Source organism: Musca autumnalis, unplaced genomic scaffold, assembly GCF_047663935.1.
Source record: "Musca autumnalis isolate F117 unplaced genomic scaffold, ASM4766393v1 scaffold_2, whole genome shotgun sequence".
Classification (NCBI taxonomy): domain Eukaryota; kingdom Metazoa; phylum Arthropoda; class Insecta; order Diptera; family Muscidae; genus Musca; species Musca autumnalis.
Window position 1 is genome coordinate 81,932,951 of NW_027411755.1, and position 22,698 is coordinate 81,955,648.

At 32.1% G+C, this 22,698-nt stretch overlaps 1 protein-coding gene across 21 annotated transcripts in view; it reads left to right on the forward strand.

The window, feature by feature from the left end:
* Window positions 1-22,698, forward strand: part of LOC141394168 (uncharacterized) — a 162,402-nt gene that overhangs the window by 99,611 nt on the left and 40,093 nt on the right. For all 21 annotated transcript variants that reach the window (XM_073968114.1, XM_073968125.1, XM_073968119.1 and 18 more), the window contains 2 exons: window positions 20,134-20,284; window positions 20,482-20,717. In XM_073968114.1, the coding sequence (XP_073824215.1) occupies window positions 20,134-20,284; window positions 20,482-20,717 (387 nt within the window). The remainder of the gene's footprint in view (window positions 1-20,133; window positions 20,285-20,481; window positions 20,718-22,698) is intronic.

Genomic DNA, 22,698 nt, shown 5'->3' on the forward strand with positions numbered 1-22,698 from the left:
AAATTTCATTGAGTTACGACCAACTATTATTTCGAAATTTGAGTTTTTATCAGAGAGGATTTTTCAACACAACCGAAAATGCAAGTTTTTTAAGAAAATGTAGAGATGTTAACCTTATAACCTCTGTAATCATATTAAAACGAAGAAATTTTCAACAAAATTTTTGTTGCATAGGTAGAGAATAAATAACACTGAGCAACATTTTTGAGCCAATCGCGTGCAAACAACTTCTATCCAGAATTTTATGAAAGTAGAGGACCAATAGGCAATAACCATATTTGGGTTTTGTTTTCTTAGATCGGGTTCGGTTTTATGGCCTCATCTAAACATGGTAAAAGATCGAATCTGAAACCAATACGAATCTCGTTTTGGCATCTGCAGCAAACTTGTAGATAAGAGCAAGAAGAAAATATTTGGAGGAATAGTGAACTCGAAAAACGGCATTTATTGCCTCAAATTTTATAATATATCTAAAAATTCTATAATTTGTGTATATTTCGCAGCATATCTCCCAAAATGTTTAATTCTTCTTAATGTTACCTTTTGGGAAAATATTCTCTGGAATGTAATACACAACTCTTCAGAATATTATATTGTTGTAAAATGCCTCTATAGTCTTGTTTATAGCAATGTTCTCAACAACAATTTGGTAAATATTTCAATAATTCATTGAAATCCCAAACATGAGAATAAACAGTATGTGTGAACATTGTTTGAAATAAGTTTTGTAAAAGGTATATTATGAATTACCCCTTAAACAACATGAAATAACAATTTTAGAGTTTCAGAATGTTCTGAAGAATTGATGGTCACATTATTTGGAACATTTTTAGAATGGTTACTTGTTTCAACTCCCAACAGTTTAGTTGTTACTGACCAGAATTTCGGAAATTATGTAAACTTTTCTATATTTTAACGAGTTTGATGCGCTAGATGCAGCTTTTCCTAGTTCATCTGTTTGACACATAAATTCTACTACTTTAGGGCTACAATATTGCTGAAGACTGCAAAGCAAAATTCTTATTAGTTTCGGAGATAAAGGTCCGATCACTGGACAAAAAGCTCATTTTAGGTCGGTTTAGATGAGGCCATAAAATCTAAACCCGATCTAAGAACACAAAACCCAATTAAGGTTTTTGTAGTCTCAATATGGACTTTCAGAAAATGGCCATTAGTAGTTGTTTGCATTTCCAGTGTTGCACAGTGTAAACGAACACTTTAGAAAAATAATGGAAAGTAATTAAAATACACAATATGGCCTAAAGCTCGACAACAAATACAACTGTTTTAAAAAAATAAATTTTAAAAAGATATTTGTAATTGTGCAATTTTTGCTGATGCCGACTTTTGGGACAACAAGTTGTAAAGTTTTCCTGAAGTCGGCATAACTCTATAAATTTGCAGTATTTCATTTGAAAATTTATGTTAATATCATTTATGTAGCGAAACGCTCTCATTAATGGGCTATGGATGGCATAGTTTACGCGATGAATTGGAATGTTAAAAATATTAATATACCTCATCTGCCTCGGAGGAACATATAATGGAATGTGTGAAAGTAATTCATCAGAATCTAATGTATTGTTAATCAAGTCGAAGACAAAAAGAGCATACTGCATTAGCCGACTTTGCTCAAGGGTTTGCAGGCCCAAAAGGAAACATTTAGAATCATATGTGAGAACCGGATATAGGAAAAAATCTTAGAGCGTAATTCACAAACTGTCGTTGGACTTTTTTTACGCGTGACGCATGGATTTTGCTGGGCGGATCCCAAATAATGGACGCTTATTCAACCTTAGAACGAACAAAAGCATTAAAAAGAGTCGTTAGGGTATGAAAATCGGAAAAAACTTTGCCATTCCTTTTAAGAAAAGAAAGCATTTTATATGTTTTAGGTAGAATATAATCAATATGGGGTATGAACGACATACCAGCATCAAAAATTATTCCAAGGTCTCGAATTGTACTAATAGTTTTGTTTGTTTAAAGTATGCATTTTTTCTTTATTTAAATATAACATGCCGACTATTGGAACATCTCATGCCGACAATTGGAAAATGTTGCCGACTACTGGTGAAAAAGCGGTATTTCACTAATATTGCAATGTTTGCATATGGAACAGAATAAAATAAAAAATTGTTTATATAATCTAAAACTACACAAAATTACGAATCGTAACAACTTACATTCAATTTAATTGGGCATTTAGACTCGGAACTTCATAATCCTTAAAGTGCCGACTATTGGTGCACTTACCCTATTCAATATGTTATTTTGAGAGCGTAATGGCATGTTCCCATGAACGTTTGAATTATGCTGTTCGTCCCTAGAATCAAGTTGTTCGTCCCTTGAATTACGTACATGAATTAACCCATTTACAAAATACTGTTCGCTAATTACAGTAACATAATTTATTTTATCTTACAATAAAAACATTTTTTGTATGCAGATTTTTAGTTGTTTGCTTGCATTTTGCTTCTAATGTTTTACGCGATTTTGAACTATGGATATGGACTAAGAGAAAAATACAATATTCTTCCTTCTGCTTCTACATATCGTCATAATAAATGTCCTAATACGTAACCCACAAAAACCAAAACTTTTCTGGACAAGCAAAAACGTTATAAAATGAAAAACTGTTTTATAAGAATATCAATCTTATAAGGGCGAGTATTTGGAGTATCATGCACGAATGGGGGCAAGTAATGGAATTAAAACCGCCAAAGCGCTTGGTTTTGAGATCCGTCATTACAACAACATCAGCAATGTTATGTCATTATCCGAAATGCCATTTATTGAATAGGATCGCTGTTTTTGAACGTAGAGGCTTAAAATTTTGCAAGAGCATATATCAGATTCCATCCAAAAAACTAATTTCGTTTTTATGTGGGTTACGTCTTCGGGTTTATGGTGACGATATATAAAACAATTAGTTCTTTATAATTTTTGTCGTCGCCAAAACAGAGTTACAGAATTCCACTACTGGTCAAAGACATACATTTATAAAAACTGACAACATGCATATATGGCGAAAACCAATGGGCGCAAAAGTTATATCGGTTTTTATTCTCATATAAAGAAAAAATATTTAAAAATATCTTATTTGTTGTTATGAGAAAATGTATGCATAAATCATTTACAGCATTCCATATCTATTCGTAGATGTTTAAATAGTTATTAAATTTATTATTATTTTCGCGGAAAATCAACAAATAATAAAAAATATTGAAGAAAATCCAAATTATCCTGTCCCAGGGTCCGTACAAACCCTCAAAAAAATAAATTAAAAAAAATATATGCGGAATCTAGACAATGCGTAGAAAAATATGATACCAAATTTATAGAGATTGGGTACATAAATTGCATATTATATCAACAACAAAAGAGAAAAACTTATTGTTGGAAAATATTGTTGCAAATATATATTTTGGTTTGATTTAAAAATTAGAGAAAATATTTGGGAGTTCTCCAACTATTTCGCTAAAATCCCATACAATAATTAATGTGTACTGCTAAAACTTCATCAAGAAATATGGTTTACCATCGTGAAAGCTTATTTGCTTACTGTGATAACTTATAAGGATAGGAAATTAAGAGCAATATTGAAATTACAATCATTCAAAAAATGTGGAGATTAAAAAGCCTATTATTCAAGAATTAGTTAAAATCGTTTGATGCGCATCCGTTGTTGGATACAGCGAATCAATCTCTTTCAATATTTATGCATATTTCGATGTTTCACTCAGCGGTCAAAGTGTGCCGCCAGTTGCATCACACAATGCAAAAAACCTAAAAGTGGGTAAAGATCGCGCATCCGGTTTCAGTAGCACCCATCAAAAATATGTCTTTATACACATATTTCAAACAGATTCTTCAAGAACCGCGGATGTGCCTCCACATTCTATTTTTGGTAAAAAAAACCCATATTACTCGCGAATCTCTGTAATTTATGACACGCGTTTTCGCAAATATTATAATCGCGTATAAAGGATTCCATTTAAGTAAAATTTTTTAAAGAAAATCGCGGTTTAGTACGCATATTTGTCAAAATAAATTTTTGCTGATTTTCCTATTTTCAGGGTATCTATATCCGCGGTTTTAGTGGATGGATTCGATCGCGAATGGGCTTATTAGATCCGTAGCGTAAAAAAACTAAATTCACGCGGGGTACAAAGGAAATTGAATGGCACTTGTAAATTTTAAACGCAAAAAGTAGGTTTTTTAAAAAAATTCACGCATAAAATATTAGCCTTTAGACTCCAATTACTAGGATGCTGTAAGGAGCACACTCATTAGATATGCATTAAACGACGTAAAATCACGAGTTCTATAATCCTATTATGAGTTTTGAATATTATCCTGTTGCGCGTCCGAATTATTAAAAAAATTCAAAAAACCCCGAAATTCCGAAATTCAGCGTCAATTTTAGGTGCATGCAGTGGATATATCGAAAAATGATACACTAGCATCATATTGCCCATGAAGTATTCTTTGAGTCTTTCTTTGGGCATATGTCTATAAAATGTAAGGTTAAGCCAGAAATAAAAAAACTTGTTGGCTTCAACCCATTTATACCTATTTTTCAACATTGATGCCAACACAGCTTCCACGTAAATTAATTTTTATGGTCGACCTTATGGGATTCCTCATAAAACACTTCATTTTAAAGAATGTCTATCATACTATATAGAATATGTTAACAGTTCGCAAATTCTGAATGGGTGAAACTCGGATTCATCGATTGTAAAACATTTTTGGTTTTCGCCATATGCAGTTTTATTTAACGGAAATATATGTACACATCAGAAACATCACTGGGTAAACTCGTTATTTTACTTAAGATATTTTTATTAATTAGGCTCTAAAGTATTTATTTAACATTTTTGTGCAATTTTGAGTCAATGCATGTCGACTTCTGGCAAACTTAACATTTTGCTGCCTCAAAGTCGGCAAGGGAAAAATTGCAGAATTACAATAATTTTTAACAATTAATTTTTCTAATGTGTTCTTTTGACTATTCTCTGCCAACACAACGACAGCCTTTTTGAAAATGTTTTAATTTTAATATAAAATCAGACATTATAATGTTGACATCTCCACTAATTTTTTTCTTTAGAAACATGCATTTTCGTTTGTGGTGAAAACAATCATTAACAAAATGTTATATTCCGATATAAATATATATATATAAATGTTATATTCCGATAGTCTTAGCTCAATTAAATTTTACACAAAGTTAGCTAACAGTATTGTTGAATCTTTTTTAAGGTTATTTTCATATTTTTTACAGTTATTTTGAGTTCAAAAGCAAAAGACGCCGACTACTGGTACATATCGATCTTAGGAGCACTTACCCGATGTATATTTACATTTTTTTAACTCTCCATTTGATCCAAAAACCTTATATATGAAATTTTATGGCGATCGGTTAACGTTAACCCACCCGTGCCACCCGAGCGATCTATATTTCCATAGTAATTTGTATGGAGCCAAGGGGCACGAAAATTCTCTAAATTCTCTATGGTCGAATCGATAAAAAAAACTTTACCAGTTCATTGTTGTGGCTAAATAACAAATCCTTCAAACAGAGAGAGAGACCTTTTGTGGGCACTATATAAAGACATAGACCTATACCGACAAATTTCTGGTGGAAAGTTGTATACCCCCACGAAGACTAAGTGCCAAATTTCAGCCATTTCCGTTGGATGTTGAGGCCAAAACCTTCAAAATACCGAAAATAGCGAGGTACCCTTCAATGAAGGCTATATCAAATCTTTTATCGATATACCCTATTTGCAATACCAAACATCATAGGAGTAACGGAATCTTCTATACCAAATTATAAAGCTCAATCTTAAATATTGCAAGCTGTATCTTGATTTCAACAGACGGACAGAACAGATGTTATTGGTTACATTTTTCGAATAGCTTTCTAGACTAACCTCCTGTTTTTGTAACTAATTTAGTCGTTTGTCTATCTATATTCGTAGTAATTTAGGCATCCATAGCTCGGCGCCCAGATGACATACAGTCCTAATTCAGAAGCGTTCCATAGGTAGTTAAGAATTCCTCATTTAAAAATCAGCGCACTACATTAGCGCTTAGGCGAGTAAATCGATCTACAAAATTTTGACAATTCCTTTGAAATAATAATTTTTTTTTTACAAAAGAGCTTTTATTTTTTGTCCTTTGAATCTCATTATTAACAAAAGATAACTTGTGATAATGGCACATACATGTACAATCGAGAATTCCAAAATAATAAAAATAGACTGAATCAATGTTTGAAAATAACGTTGATATTCGCGAAGATATCATAGAAAAGACCTTTTATATATGAAAAATTTTAAATTCTTACAGCTCCCTGAAGTCCTTATACTAATTGCTTTACTTTTCTTCAAAAAATTAGGTATTGATATCACTGATCAACACAAAAAATAAATACAAATAAAATCGGCCAAATTATGAAAGAGGGCCGAAAAATAAGACATGTTTATAGGCGTTTTGAAAGTTTACTTCGGGAAGTACCTTAAATGCGTGGGGGAAGTTTCCCCTATTTGTACATTTTTGGAAATATTCGAGTTATATTCGGGTCATTAAAGGGGACATTTTGGTCCATTTTTCCAAAAACGTATTAAATCCCATTTAAAATGAGACCGAATCGGATCCAAATATTCTACAATTTAACGGAATTTTTGTCGTTGACGTCATCCGTCTAGAATGATGTTTTGTGGGACAACATAGATAAAGTGGGCATAAACATAGATAAAGTACAACATAAACTCTAAAACGTATTTTGCATTTTTATAGATTCTGGGCTTTCAGATAAGATTTAAAGTTCTGATGTATTCTAGGGCCTATAGTGAAATTGGCGAACATCTTTGTAGAATATTCCGATCCGATTCGATCTCATTTTAAATGGGATTTAAGAGGTTTTTGAAAAAGGGACCAAAAAGGCCATTTTAATGACCCGCTTTAGGGTTAAATTTTGCAGCTAAAAGATTCCCCGTATTTTTGGCAGTAATATTGCCAAAGACACTATATGCCTAAAATTCAAGGATTCCAAGGAATACCAATATGTTAAGCCGATAGCCTTTATTGCTAGTGCTTTGTAATTATAATTTTATTATAATTCGTTATTATAATAAGCATTTAAATAAATAAAATAAACTAATTCGAATATTTCCAATAATGTACAAATAGGGGAAACTTCCTCAACGCATTTAGGGTACTTCCCGGCGTAATCTTTCAAAACGCCTATACACGTGTCTTCTATTTTTCGGTCCCCTTTCATAATCTGTGCAGGCTTTTTGTAATTTAAAAAAGAAGTTGCATTTTGTTGTACAGTGTATTTTAACAAACAGAAGTTTTGAATGGTGATTTTGTTAAGAATGAAAAGAAACCCAAATATGTAATTACTAGCTGAACCCGGTGCGCTTCGCTACCCCTTTAGATTGATATGCATTTGAAATTTTACGGATTTTTTGAGATCAGAAAGAAATCAAATTCAAAAATTTAAAGTAAAGTATTCATTGTAATACTTTAGGATATACAATGTTTTTTGTTTTTCCTTCAGGAGCGTAAACAAACAAATCGGCCGGTCTACCAACACGTGAACATGCAACGTAGAGCTGACCATTAGAAAAGCAAGAACATGCTAAATTTAGGCCGCATACACGAAGAGTCTATCCTTGGGATTTATTTATAGTCATTGCAAATGCCAAACGTACAGGAAACTGCAATCTTTTAAAATTGAAGGGCGTATCTGTTGCTATTAGAGGGATTCGAGGTAGAAGTACATCTGAACCTATATACTTCCCAGTAATAATCGTTGCCTCAATTAAATAGTTATGTAGTTTTTTTACTGGTAAACTTGGACCATTGCAAAGGCGAGGTGGGTCTATGTTTCTTAATAAAATAATAGGAACACCAACTTTTAGTACTAAATTATGTGGTGGAAAGCCCGAAGATCCAACGAACTTTGGAATTCAACTGGATAGTTAACCGCGTCGTCTTCAGTTGCCACAGTATCAATGGATTTGTACGTTCGTGCATTTCCTGAAATTCTATTGACTGAAATTCTTTCAATATAATTTACCAATTTGTTTTGTAGACCAATTCCCGCCACATATTCCAAATTTCATTGAAATTGGGCTTACATAGCGTGTTTGGTGCATCAAATACATGAAATCGGCCGAAAATATATATAGGAGGTATATGTAAGTCTGAACCGATTTCAATATAATTTGACACATTTTTTTGTAGATCAATTTCAGCCACATATTTCAAATTTCATTGAAATCGGCCAAAAATATATATTGGAGGTATATCCAAATCTGATCCGATTTCAATATAATTTGGCAAACTAATTTCTAGGATCAATTCCGTCAAAGATTTCAAATTTCGTCAAAATTGAACATACATGGCGTGTTTGGTGTAGAAAATACATGAAATGTGCCGAAAATATATATGAGAGCTATATCCCAATCTGAACCGATTTCAAAATAGTTTGGAACATTTATTTCTGCAATAAATTCCGTCACACATTCCAAATTTCATTGGAATTGGGCATACAAAACGTGTTTTATGCATCAAATGTATTAAATCGGCCGAAAATATATATCCAAATCTGAGCCGATTTCAAAATACTTTGGCAAATTTATTTTTAGACCAAATTCCGACACACGTACTAAATTTGAAGACTGTATCGATAATCGTTCGTTAGATATCAGCATACAAAGTCTACAGTTTCTGGAGGTACTTCCGATCCTGAGGCTATATCTCCAGATCGGGGCGGAATTTTTAAGATTTATATAGCCTGTGACACTTTCAGGCCATGTGGTAATATATTCTGAAAGTTTCAGGAAGATCGGTTCAGCGGTTTTTGAGTCCATAAACTTCAAACAAACAAACGTACAAACATTTTCCTCCGTTATAAATATACTCGTAGATACCACACAAATTTCATTGAAATAAATATGGGAGCTATAGCCAAATCAACACCGATTTCAATACTTATTTCTACTCCAAATTTAGTTACCCATTGGACATACATAGCGTGTTTGGGGCATCAAATACATGAAATCGGCCGAAAATATATATAGGAGCTATATCCAAATCTGAACCGATTTCAATATAATTTTGCATACTCATTTCTAAAACAAATTTAGTTACACATTTCAAATTTCATTAAAATTGGACATACATAGTGGGTTGGGTGCATCAAATACATGAAATCGGCTGAAAATATATAAGGAGCTATATCCAAATCTGAACCGATTTCAATATAATTCGGCATACTCATTTCTACAACAAATTTAGTCACACATTCCAAATTTCATTGAAATTGGACATACATAGTGGGCTGGGTGCATCAAATACATGAAATCGGCCTAAAATATATATAGGAGCTATATCCAAATCTGAACCGATTTCAACATAATTTGGCATGCTCATTTCTGCAAAAAATTTAGCCACACATTCCAAATTTCATTGAAATTGGACATACATTGTGGGTTGGGTGCATCAATACATGAAATCGGCCGAAAATATATATATGAGCTATATCCAAATCTGTACCGATTTCAATATAATTCGGCATACTTATTTCTACAACAAATTTAGTCACACAGTTCTAATATCATTGAAATTGGACATACATAGTGGGTTGGGTGCATCAAATACATGAAATCGGCCGAAAATATATATAGGAGCTATATCCAAATCTGAACCGATTTCAACATAATTTGGCATGCGCATTTCTGCAAAAAATTTAGCCACACATTCCAAATTTCATTGAAATTGGACATACATAGTGGGTTGGGTGCATCAAATACATGAAATCGGCCGAAAATATATATAGAGCTATATCCAAATCTGAACCGATTTCAACATAATTTGGCATACTCATTTCTGCAACAAATTTAGTCACACATTCCAAATTTCATGGAAATCGGACATATATAGCGTGTTTGGTACATCAAATACTTGAAATCGGACGAAAATATATATGGGAGCTATATCCAAATCTGGACCGATTTCGATATGTTTTGGTACATTTATTTTTAGGCTAAAATCCATCACACATTTCAAATTTGGAGTCTGTATCTGTAACCGTTCTATAGATATTTGCATACAAAGTTTAAATTTTTTGGAGGTACCTCCGATTCTGATGCTATATCTCCGGATCAGAGCGGAATTTCGAAACTTTTTATAGCCTATGTTACTTTCAGGCGATGTAGTAATATACCCTGAAAATTTCAGCAAGATCGGTTCAGCGGTTTTTGAGTCTATAAATTTCAAACAAACAAACAAACAAACAAACATACAAACATTTTTCTATTTTATATATATAGATTTTCCAGTACGTTCGTTTCAGGTATTGTATTCAATAATGTATATAATGTATGCCAGTCAAAAAAATTTAAGATTTACATTAGTATTTCAGAAATTGACGATAATTTATAATGCATATAAACAACGCCAATATCTGAACCTGTTTAAATTTAATCGCAAAACTTGTTACGCCCAAAATTTGATATAAAATTTATTATTTGAAAAATAATTGTTTATGTCACTACAGATATACGCAATATTACTGAAAATACCTTTTCTGAGCCAACAAACTGGTTGAGTTAAAAACAAGTAAGAGTTAAAAATAAGTAATAAAGCGTCAAGTTCGGCCGGCCGAACTTTTTATGCCAAAAAAACATGCAAATTGGATCGAAAATAACTTAAAAATATCAGAAATCGGACGGTATCGTTATATGGGGGCTATACCAAAACGACGACCTATGTCTACAATTTTAGTGAAGAAATTGTTTGACTACTAGGAACCGTAAATGCTAAACAAGAATCAATGAAAAACGAAAATTCATATAAAAACGTGAAATCGGTGGACTTATATAGACAGTTTGTTGTGAAAATGTTTTCTTGCATCAGGAAACACAAAATCCCAAATTACAAGGAATTCGGTGGTCAACATTAATTCTTAAAATATCGTGTGATAAATATAAACTACGGATATTTTTAATAACTACTGATTTTTATTATTACACTGTACCGACTACAAAAACCCTAGTTGGGGTTTGTTTTGTCAGATCCTCTTAGAGTTTTATGGCGTCATCTAAACATGGCTTTTTATAGCAAATCGGGGCTCAATTCGAATTTTATTTTGGCCTATACCATGGTGTAAGAAGTAAGGTGTTTGCATGAATTACAACAACTAACAATTTTACAATAACAACATTGTTTTATGGGAACTAAATGTCAATGACAACATTTGAATACTAGGGTCTTTCCAAAATAGTTCAGAAAAATTTACAGTAAATAAATGAAAAGATTTAAAATTTAATTTTAATTGGCATCGAAATTACTCTATACATAATGTGATACATTCTACATTTCATATATTTATTATGCGGCACTGAATAGAACAGATTGGAAATCTATTTATTAAATGTTGTGAATATTCGGGGTAGATCCTAACATATTCTGGCAATTCAGTTTATAAAAAAAAGTTGAAAACCGTTTGATTGTCACTTACACCTTATATTATTACACCATGGCCTAAACCATATCCATATAGTCCGTTAAAACTTATGATTTATTTATTTTTATACATATTTGTTGTACAATTATTCAGAACATTTCATGTTTGTAAAATGTCCATATCACTTTGTTTCTTTTAACGAAATTGTGATAAATATATCAACAATAAACTGCTCGTGTCAACGTTGTTTGAAATACGTGTTTTAGAATATTTGATATAAAAATACCTCTGAAACTACAAGAAAGAAGATTTTGCGGTTTCAGAATGTTTTAAAGAATTGCCGTGGACATTATTTGGACGATTTTTGCATGTGACCCTTAATTGAACTTCCAATAGGTTACCCCTTACTAAACCATTATTTTAAGAAGCGAAATAGGTGTTAATTTTTTACCACTAAAATTAGTAGTTAAACAAGTAGTTACGACCTTTAGCAACTACCTATTTAAATACTTATTTCAGTGGTAAAAAATAATAATTTGGCGCGACATGCTCTTATGAGTTATTAAGGGGCTTTGTAAGGGTTTTATTTGCTGGGAAGATGTAGCTTTTCCTTATTCGAGACTATTATCCTTATCTATCGAGACTACAAAAACATTGTGGGATTTTATCTTTTAACATCCCGCTGGAATATTATGACCTCATCTAAACTACCTTTTTTGCACTGAGGTCATAATATTCCAGCGGGATGTTAAATAATAACATCCCACAATGTTTTTGTAGTCTCGATATGTACTTTCAAAGAATGGCTACTATAAGTTGTTTGAATTTTATGTGTTGCACAGTGTGTACACAGTGTTATGAGCTCAAATGAATTGGTGAAAGATCCAATCTTTTTCATCGAATTATCCTGAGTTCAATAACATTATGCAACACTCAAAATGCAAACGACTTCTAGTATGCATTTTTTGAAAGTACATATTGAGACTACAAAAACCCTAGTAGGGTTTTGTCCTGTCAGATCCAGTTCGGATTTTATGGCCTCAACTAAACCGAGCTAAAACTACAGTTTTTTGGATTTATCGGGCCTTTATCTCAGAAACGATTAAGAATTTAGCTTTGCTGTCTTTGGCAATATTGTAAACTAGTAGAATTTATCTTTTGAACAGACTACATAAGCAAAACACCATCTAGGGCATCAAAATTGATTAAATATGTATAGAAAATTTTACATAATTGCTGAAATGCTGGTCAGTCTCATCTAAACTATTGGGAGTTGAACCAAAACCTTCCAAATAAAGTTCTCAGCAATTCTTCAGAACATTCTGAAACTCAAAAATGCTTACTTCAAGTTGTTTCTGCGGTATTTTGTATCATATCTTTTACAACACGTGTTTCAAAAACAGTTCACACCAACAGTTTATGTACACAAATTACGGAAATTTTCGATATTTAATCAAATTTGAGGTAATAAATGTAGTTTTTCGAGTTCATTATTTCTCCAAATATTTTATTCGTTCCCTTATCTGCAAATTTGCTTCAGAGGTCAGTTACAGAGATATAGCCCCGAAAAGCTGTAATAAGTCAATATTTAACCATGTTTAGATGGGGCCATAAAATCCAAGCTGGATCTGACACAACAAAACCTAACTAGGGTTTTTGTCGTTTGGGTTTGTGCTTTCCAAAAATCATCAGTTCCAGCCGACCGACATAGATATAGTAAAACGTATCGGACTACAATGATTGCGCTGGTTGGGCTATGTCTACATGATGGATAGAGATGCCACCACCCGAAAAACATATGCATGCGAGCTATTTGACGGTATACGACCCAAAGGGAATGGCTAAACTTGAATAGAAAGACCAAGTTGAATATGATTACGGTGACCAACCGTACTCTATTATAGAGTACAGTACTCTATTTTAGGTGTCCGTACTCTATTTTTTTAACGTACTCTATTTGTCCTCTATTTTCGTCGCACGTACTCTATGTCCTCTATTTTTGATTTGTTTTACAAATACATGTGAATACATACATAGGTAATCCAATGAAATTATGGATTCCTGCAGTACTGGAGCACACCAATTTTCTTGGTTTAAATGGAAATACTGATTTCAAATTACTGATTTTTCTGTTGGCTTTAAAATTTTGGAAGATTGGCTTTTAAGAATAGAAACATTAAAATTTTTTGAATTTTTGTGTTAAAGTATTACAAAATATCCGTCATCTTTTTGGGTCTGTTACTTTTCATCAATGTGTAAGAGGGCAACACTTCTACATACATACGCTCAAACCAATTGTTAATGCATTTTCTCCACTACCATTGCAACACCTACAAAACGTGTTTGCGGTTTACCTTCGGGCTTTTATGCATAGAACCTTGATTTTTCTTTTTGATTCTTTTGAAGAATAGAGACATTTTGAAATTTCTTGCACCGATCGACACGGAATCCAACGAGAATAAACCTTATATGCAATATCTAATGTAAGCTGGTGGAAGAAATGTCTAAGGATGATTCTATCATGGCGATGTTCACAAGTAAAAGTCAAACCATATTGAGTAAGCTTATGGTAAAACATGTCAAACTTTCCAGTGGAAATGTGAAATGGCCTAGGCCAGAAACTTATGTAGTAACCCTTGTATATGTACTCCTTTTTCATCAAAAAATGTTGGTCACCGTAAATATGATATCACAAAACATGGCATCCAAAATTCTCGAAGCCACGTAGAAACCCGGGCGTTTGGAAATCTATTCTTAGTTCGGCTTTTGGAAAATAAACCATCTAAGTAAGTATAAAGGAGACACACCGAAACATATTAACTATTACAGAACAAATTACATAATTGGGCTGGATTTTATTCCAAATTGGTGAAAATACGTATCCAAAGTATTGGTGGAAAGTGTCATGACAAAGAACTGATGCCAAATGGCATGACAAAGAACTAATGCAAAATACCATAACAATGAACTGGTGCAAAATATCATGAAAAATCAGCTGATGCAAAATGGCATGACAATGAAATGATGCAAAATGTCATGACAAAAATTGGTGAAAGCGTGTGTCACTCTTTTGTAATAAATGTCATAAGTGATACACCTCAAAATTCGCCTATGACAAGTTACTTACATCCATGATTCAACTCATGATTTGTCATCGAACATTTTCTGGGACCATTTTGTTAGCCATATTTGTAGATGTAAAGAAATATTGAACATGAAGTGAGATTTTCGTATTGCCGAGATTCAACAACGATATGAAACAAGCAGTATGTATTATAAATCATTGACTTTAAAATATTGTGGTTTAAATATAAACTACAGTTATTTTTAATAAACAAAGATTGCTATTTTTATCACATCATGTTCTGAGCCATACCTTAACACACAATGACTTAACACACAATGTAATAATTTAAATGCATTTGTTTCTGTTGTTGTTTATTTTCTGATAAAAGGAGGAGTGTTGGTTGGGAATGCTACATATCACTCATAATATAACCCGTTAAGGTGAAACAGTTTCTATAAAAACGATAAATACGAAACCGTATCAGAAACTATGCGGCGGGCATGTATATAAAATTTATACATATAAATCTATCTAGTCTTCATCAGTTAGGAATTTAAAAAAAAAATACATAACATACAACTGAACTATACACAATACACCATTGGCCTGCTCCAGAATTGCACGAATCTGTTACATATTTTCGAAAAATTTACTACTTTTTTCTTTATAAATTTGAAAAGTTTCACAGGTTTTTGTATACGGGAACACTCATCATGTGTATTGTTTATCGATTTACTTATTTGGCATTAATGTATTTTTGCTCAAACTGATTAAGTCGTGTGTTTTAACAATAACCAGTTAATATTCACAATTCCTCTGATGATGCAGCAGTGGTAATGAGTTGATATTACGCAAATTTTCCATATTTATTTTAAGGTATTGTTACATGTAAATTTATTGCACAAACATTATAACAATGTAGTTGTTGTAAATGTTAATAATTAAAGTACATACGAATTCATACATTTAAAGTGAGAAAGGATTCAATATTCCGATGAGCTTATCTGTTAAATGAAGAGCTTGATAGAATTAAAAAATAAAGTTAACAAGATAATGATTGTAATAGAGTTAGTAGTATTTATTTAATAATATTAGTTAGTATTTACTTGCATGTTTGAAAACAGATAACAATTTCAATAGTGACAATTTGGCTACTAATATTCTAAATTTAATTTTTTTTATCCCTAAAGCAACAACAATTTTGCAAGAACAACTTGGTTGTTATAGAAAATAAAATGTCAATGAAAAATGTTCAATTTATAAAATACAAATTTTCACATTATTTCTAAAATATTTTGTCCTCTTTATATTGGAGTAAATTTTTATTTGTTTTGTTTTTCTGTCACGAAGTTATGCAATTTTTGATAAAAACGACCAAACTTTCTAACGGTCACGAAAGAGTATATAAATAACTTTATGTACATTCTTTTTTCGCATATTCAGTGGGTATCGGTTTTAAGCACAGTGCTCTCACTTGTTTGGGAAGGTGAGACAAAAAGATTTATAATAAAAGTATCGAATGTTATTTTTAAGATTAGTTGTGTGCTCCATATAACGGTAAAACCCAAATATAGTACATTAACGGTTCTGGCCACATTTTCCAGTTGATTTGGATGTCATTTCGAGTTCTGAGTGACTAAAATAACTCCTTGCAATAAACTGGTGTAACCCCCAATATATGTATCACCAATTTTAGGTATTTTGACGGATTTAACCCTATTTTTCAAAATTTTTTTTAATATTATATTAAAAATATTACATAGTTTTGTAACACATGACCGCCACGAAGCACTATTTTTAAACAAGTGTTTTGCGGTGTCCTCTCAAGCTCGAAAATGGCTGGACCGATCATATTTCTGTGGCTAATAAAGTACCTAATTATCATGTTTTTTAAATATTATTTTTTACATCTTTGTGTGTATTTCAGCTTGAGTCCATATTTTGCGCCCGCAACTAATCAATTTCATATCCACTTTAAAATATTTTGTTGTTATTCAAACAATTGAATTACAACAAAATATGGACTCAAGCTGAAATAAACACAAAGATGTAAAATTCTGCAGTCCAACAATAAAAAACGCCAACAATATTATTTTTTTAAATAAAAAATGCTGGACTAGCAAAGTCAGCATTTTAATTTTTTAGCAAAAAATTTTATAGTTGCAACCGTTTACGAGCTTTAATGGACACCGACTTCAAAAATGATATTTCGAGAAAGAAAAGCATTTAAAGTTTCTATTATACATACAAATTAAAAATAATTTTTCCTTTCAAAGCTGCCGCTCCTATCGACCACATATTCTATGTTACTTTTACTTTAAAATAATCCAATAAAAATTTCGATTTATTGAAAGTGAGTAGTGGAGTAAACCCTTAAGTCATTTCTGGTAAAAGGCTAACAAACTAATAAAACTATACAGACTGAAAGAAATTCATTTGACATAAAAAAAAGTTTACAAAAAATTGTGTGGGTTATGATGAAAAATATTCGAAAAGGATTTTTTTAACTCATACCCCCATTATTATAAGTCTTCTTTTGTTATAGTTTGAATATCCGAACATATTTATAGCATTCCGGTTAACTTAAACTAAAAAATGATCATTAAATTTCATGGAGGACCTTCTTCGCATTAACTTTTAATGTGAAAATTTTATTTTTAATTCCTCCAAATTGGTTTAAAAGATCTATTCAATAGTAAAAGTAAACATAATAATAATGACCCATAATTGTATTCCATTGTAATTTCAAGTCCTTCTGGGAGCACAAACGACAACTTACTGTCACTTAATTAATAAAACTGTCAGTTAATTAATAAAACAATTAAGAAAGTATTAAGAAAGTTTAAGTTCAAAGGCAAGTCCAAATGTCCAGAAAGGGCCACACAATTCTGAACAGACCCAAAATACATTCGATCTGTCCTTTGAAGAGAGTTTCAATTCTGTAGGCTGAGGGTATATCTCTGTCGGCAAAATATACCCTCAGCCTACAGAATTGAAACTCTCTTCAAAGGACAGATCGAATGTATTTTGGGTCTGTTCAGAATTGTGTGGCCCTTTCTGGACATTTGGACTCGCCTTTGAACTTAAAAGTTAAACTAAATTTGGACAAAATATTAGGAGATCCCAAGTTTGGACTAAATTGGTTGCTTCGTTCAAGAGATATTGTGCATACCATTTTAGTGACGTTTTTTAAATACTGGCGGAATTGTTGGAAGTTCTGGACCGGTATTGTCCATCTTCGACCTGAAACTAAATTAGGACAAAATATGACGAAGGACCAAATTGATCAGTTCGAGAGTTATCTCCAGCCACTACATATAATACCATAGAGGTTCTTATACCCTAGACAGACGGCAACGGTAATTTGCATTAAGATGTGCATTTAATTTTAACCTGACAGACGACAGTTTCTGCATTTACGAAAAAGCTGTTTGCTGGTAAACAACTGTTTTTTGTTGTTTCCAATGCAAATTGTGTCTCAGAGCATGAATATGCTCTCTCTCCTACATGAATATGGGCTCTCTTTTACAGCATTGCCATATTGAAATACCTAAATTCAGTTTAAATTCCCTTTGATTTTGTGCATTAAGAATGTGGATAATGCACGATATTTGAATTGAGGCAGTTAATGCAAATTAACGCTTGCGTCTGTCTAGGATATTACATCTTTCGGGCTGTTTTCTCAAGAAGTATGGATTTGCCCTGAAAAAACTTTTCCCGTCGTAATGGATGCAGCGAATGCAAGTTGGTTCAACAAAAATCAAAGTGATTCGAGAGCAGGTCTTAAAGTGAACTTATCCGAAATTTAGTGTGGGAAGTACCCGAAGGAGTTGACAAATAGAGTGCCTATTCAAACCTGATCTATGTCTGGTAGATATGGTAGGATGTGTAGAGTATGACCAAATCGGTCACACCCTTTAAGACTTATCGTGCGCACAATTTTTCCGAACATGTTTGAACTTTTGTGCGGGAGGTACCTTAAGGAGTTAACCGATATGGCTTATCTTCGAACTTAAACTAAGTTTGCGCAAAATATTATGAAGTTCAAATTTTGGACCGAATCGGCAGATCCGTTCGAGAATTATCCTGCGCTCCAACCACTACACACGGTGTCATAGGGGGTTTTTGCAACTTTGAAGCTATTTTCTCAGGAAGTATGGACTTGCCCCTACTGAAACTTGTACCGTCGTATAGATATAACAAAAATCAAAGGGATTCAAGAGCAGCTCCTAAACGGAACTTTTCCGAACTTTTGTGTGCGAGGTACCTGAAGGAGTTGACCGATGGTGTCTATATTAAATCCTCATCAAAGTCTGGTAGACGTTTCACGATGCAAAACATGGACCAAATCGGTTACTCTCATCAAGAGCTATGGTGCAAACAAATTTTCCGAACATTTTTGAACTTTTGTGTGGGAGGTACCGGAAGGAGTGGACCGAATTTCTAAAAAAAAATTATTTTTTGTAGCTAAATATTTAATTTGACTACACTGTGCGTTGTAATTATGCGCAATAAATACAAAAATAAATGCATTTATGTACTTATTTTATTGCAGCTCGGAACATATCACAAAACTACACCACACAAATTCCATTCAGTCATAAATACTTATTTTAAAATGTACGTCTATTTGAATATCGAATATTCTATATCAATCAATTTTATTTAGTTAATGACACCCCAAGTCTTTATTTTTTATAACGTTTCACGTTGCGATAAGACAGAACATTATATATTTTTAAAATTCCATGTTTGCATTTAGTCACTAAATTTTAGTGAATAAAATATCCCATAATGCCAATATTTCATAATGTCAATATTTTGAGTATGATTTTCAGAGATATGCGTTTTGACCATGACAATATTTGCTCTGTTTCAGAACATGCAAGTATCTATTATTTTTTAATTTTTTTTGACAAATTTAAAAAGGAAAAAATTTCAAAAATAATGGACTCATTCAGGTTCTTGGACAGAGCAAATATTTCTTTTATGGTCAGGCAATTTTTACAAATACAATACAAGCAACAAACCAATTGCATGTTTTGCATATAAATATACATGCATGGAACAAATACGGTACTGAATGAGTAATTATAGCCTTCTTCATTTTAATGCGTAATACCATATTCCGATAACAATGATATATCATCAATTTTACAAAATGTCTCATTGTTTTTTTATGGTTTTTTGCTATTCAGAAATAGAAGATAAATAATAAAAATAAATGTAATGTAATCTGGACGTACAGTGATTCACGAAAAGTAATTAATGCATATTTAAATTTAACGGACTTTGCAGCTGTCAAATGTTTTCAGATATTTAGAAAATTTACCCTATGATCATGTATGAAATTATATTTGGGCGATATAACATATCGCATAAGCGCTATAGTAAATTTGGTTAACATGACCTATTAATAACTTCGAAATACAATTATTATAATTATCTCCTCTATCATACCTTCACAAAAATAGAAAATTATTGCAAATATATGATACACAAATCAACACTTATGATATAATTATATATTTAAATATTAACTTTTCTCATTGTTGTTGTTCTTATTTCATTGCAGCCAATTATAATCCCGATGATGACGAAGAATACCTTGCCTCTAAAAAGAATGGTAGCGTATTGGGACGCATACAACCATCGGACAACAACAATGTACCGTCAATTATTATTGATCAACCATTGCGCAGAGGCCATTCATCTGGATTGTTCAGGTATTAATTGAATTTGCACACAAGACAAAAAATGAGCTATCTTAATAATAATGGCTAAAAAAATATCCAGCCCAATATTATGACCGACAAGATTGATTTGCTTCACTTCTGGTCGTTTCCATGATTAAATAAATTAATTTGTTTATTCGATTTTTTAACTTTTCTCCCTCATTTGTTTAAATAAATTATTTACACAGTAATGCCAAAATTCACGAAGAAGATTATCGCCGTGAAACACAAACAAATGTACCCATGTTAGGACCTGAGATACTTGCCGTCTTTGCCAATTCGCAGATATTCCAGGATCATCAACCCACCAAATTAAATCGTATCAGTACGAAACCCAATTTGGCTGGTATACACTCACCCAAACGGGAAATGCCAACAACACCCAAGGAATCGGATCAGGATCGTCTACTGCGACGTTTGGAAGGTAATCATGAATCTACACCGTTTTTGCCTAGAAGCAATTGTACAAGTAATGGTGGTAGTGGTCAGAATACACCTGGCAATGCCACGCCCCAATTGAAGGTTAAGTTCTACTTGAGCTGAGACAAAACACAACATTTAAAATCTTAATAAAAAAGTATTATTTTTTATATTTTTATAAAAATATTAATAATGTATACTTAAAATCCAACAACAACAACAAAAAGACTTAAAAACATATCGAAGATATACTGAAACAAGTATCACAACATTACCACAACCTTAAAGTGCTGACAACTCTGACAGCAATATTATCCAAGTTTTATATGTATATATAAACAACTAATTTATCTATATGAAACTGTAACCTCAACTGTATTACAAAAATTTAAAGTTTAGTCCCATTTTAGCTGTAACATACATATGTTTTTATACCAAAGATTAAGTTTTTCGTTACGTGTTTGAATATTGTGCCGCTAATATCGTTAATAGTTTTAAGAAATTCTCATTTGAATAACGCGGAATTTGGAATCGAAAATATTATCCATCGTCTGTAATTAATTAGTTATAAGGTCTAGATAGTATACGTACATTTGTGTACATATTACATTAATATCAATTGTTTATGTTTCGTTTGTTTATAAAAAATAAATCATGCACAATCAAATGGTTGTTAACACATTCCAAAAATGAACTTGAAAATGATATTTATTACTGTAATTTTATTCTGGAAAGCAAATTGTAAATTTCATTTTTCTTCCAAAATGGCTATTTACAGTATCAAATTTGTAACTGGTACCTAAAATTTAGTTTTATCGCTTTAACTTTTGTAATAACCAAGATTTTATTTTGGTTTTTTAGTTTTAAACTTTTCTTTATTGTTGTTTGTCACTTTTTAGTAGTGGCCCACTTCTAATAGCGACCTTAAACAGAATTTCTTTATTTTAGCATGACAAAACAATTGCAACTCTCTCCTCCGCTATATAAAAACGCTTAAATAGTTTTACAATATTTTTAGTTGTCTTTCTTTACGTGTCTGAGGTTATAATTTTTACCATTTCTTGCCATTTTTAACCTGCAAAGCGTTCCTTTACCCCAAAAAGTTCAGAAGTAAACTGGAAGCAATTTTTAAGAGCGAGGCGGCAAAAATGTCTTTCTCTTCTATCACATTCTACCAGACAAATTTCTGCGAGTAGAAAATGGCCAAATTGATTTTTGACATATCGTCGGTGTCATGCTTAAGTGTTCCATACGCCATTTTTGACATTTTGAGATAAAGGTACCTTACAAGGTTTTGAACCATGCTCGTTCGGATTTTTTGGTCGGTTTTTCTCTATCTCTTATAGTTTCTGAGATATTCAGATGCCAGTATGTTCCATATCCGCTTTGTGACCCAAAAAATCTTGTCGTTTTGTTCCATATCCAAAAAGCCTGGCGTATGGAACAAAACAACTTTGAACTTTTTAGTTCCATATCTATGTCGATTGGCGTATGGAACAAAAAGGGACAAAAACGAATTGTTCCGCACCAAAAATGATGGCGTTTGGAACAAAAAATTGCCGATTTTTGCCAAGTTACGGAAAAGTGTGGCGTATGGAACAAATTTTTATAAAGGACTTGGTTTAAAAACTGAAGAATAACAGTTTCTAAATTCAAATATTTTTGATTATTGTATTGTTATATGAAAACGAAAATTTATAAATCGTTTAAACAAAAAATCCCTTGTTTAAAGACAAAATGTTGATGTAAGTCCACAAAAATATACTCAAAAACGTCCATTCAGCTTGAAGCTAACCGACTGCAAAAATGGTATTATAAGAAAATCGCGTTTAAATGTTTTATGTTACCTTAGAAATGCAAAATATCAATCCGTTTTGTCCGATCGAAATTTTTACCACAAAAAAGTAGTGATAAGTGGAGGCAATCCCTTAAATAAGTCTTAAGGAAACCTTTAATTATGGTCCTTATTGTATTTATATGAGAAA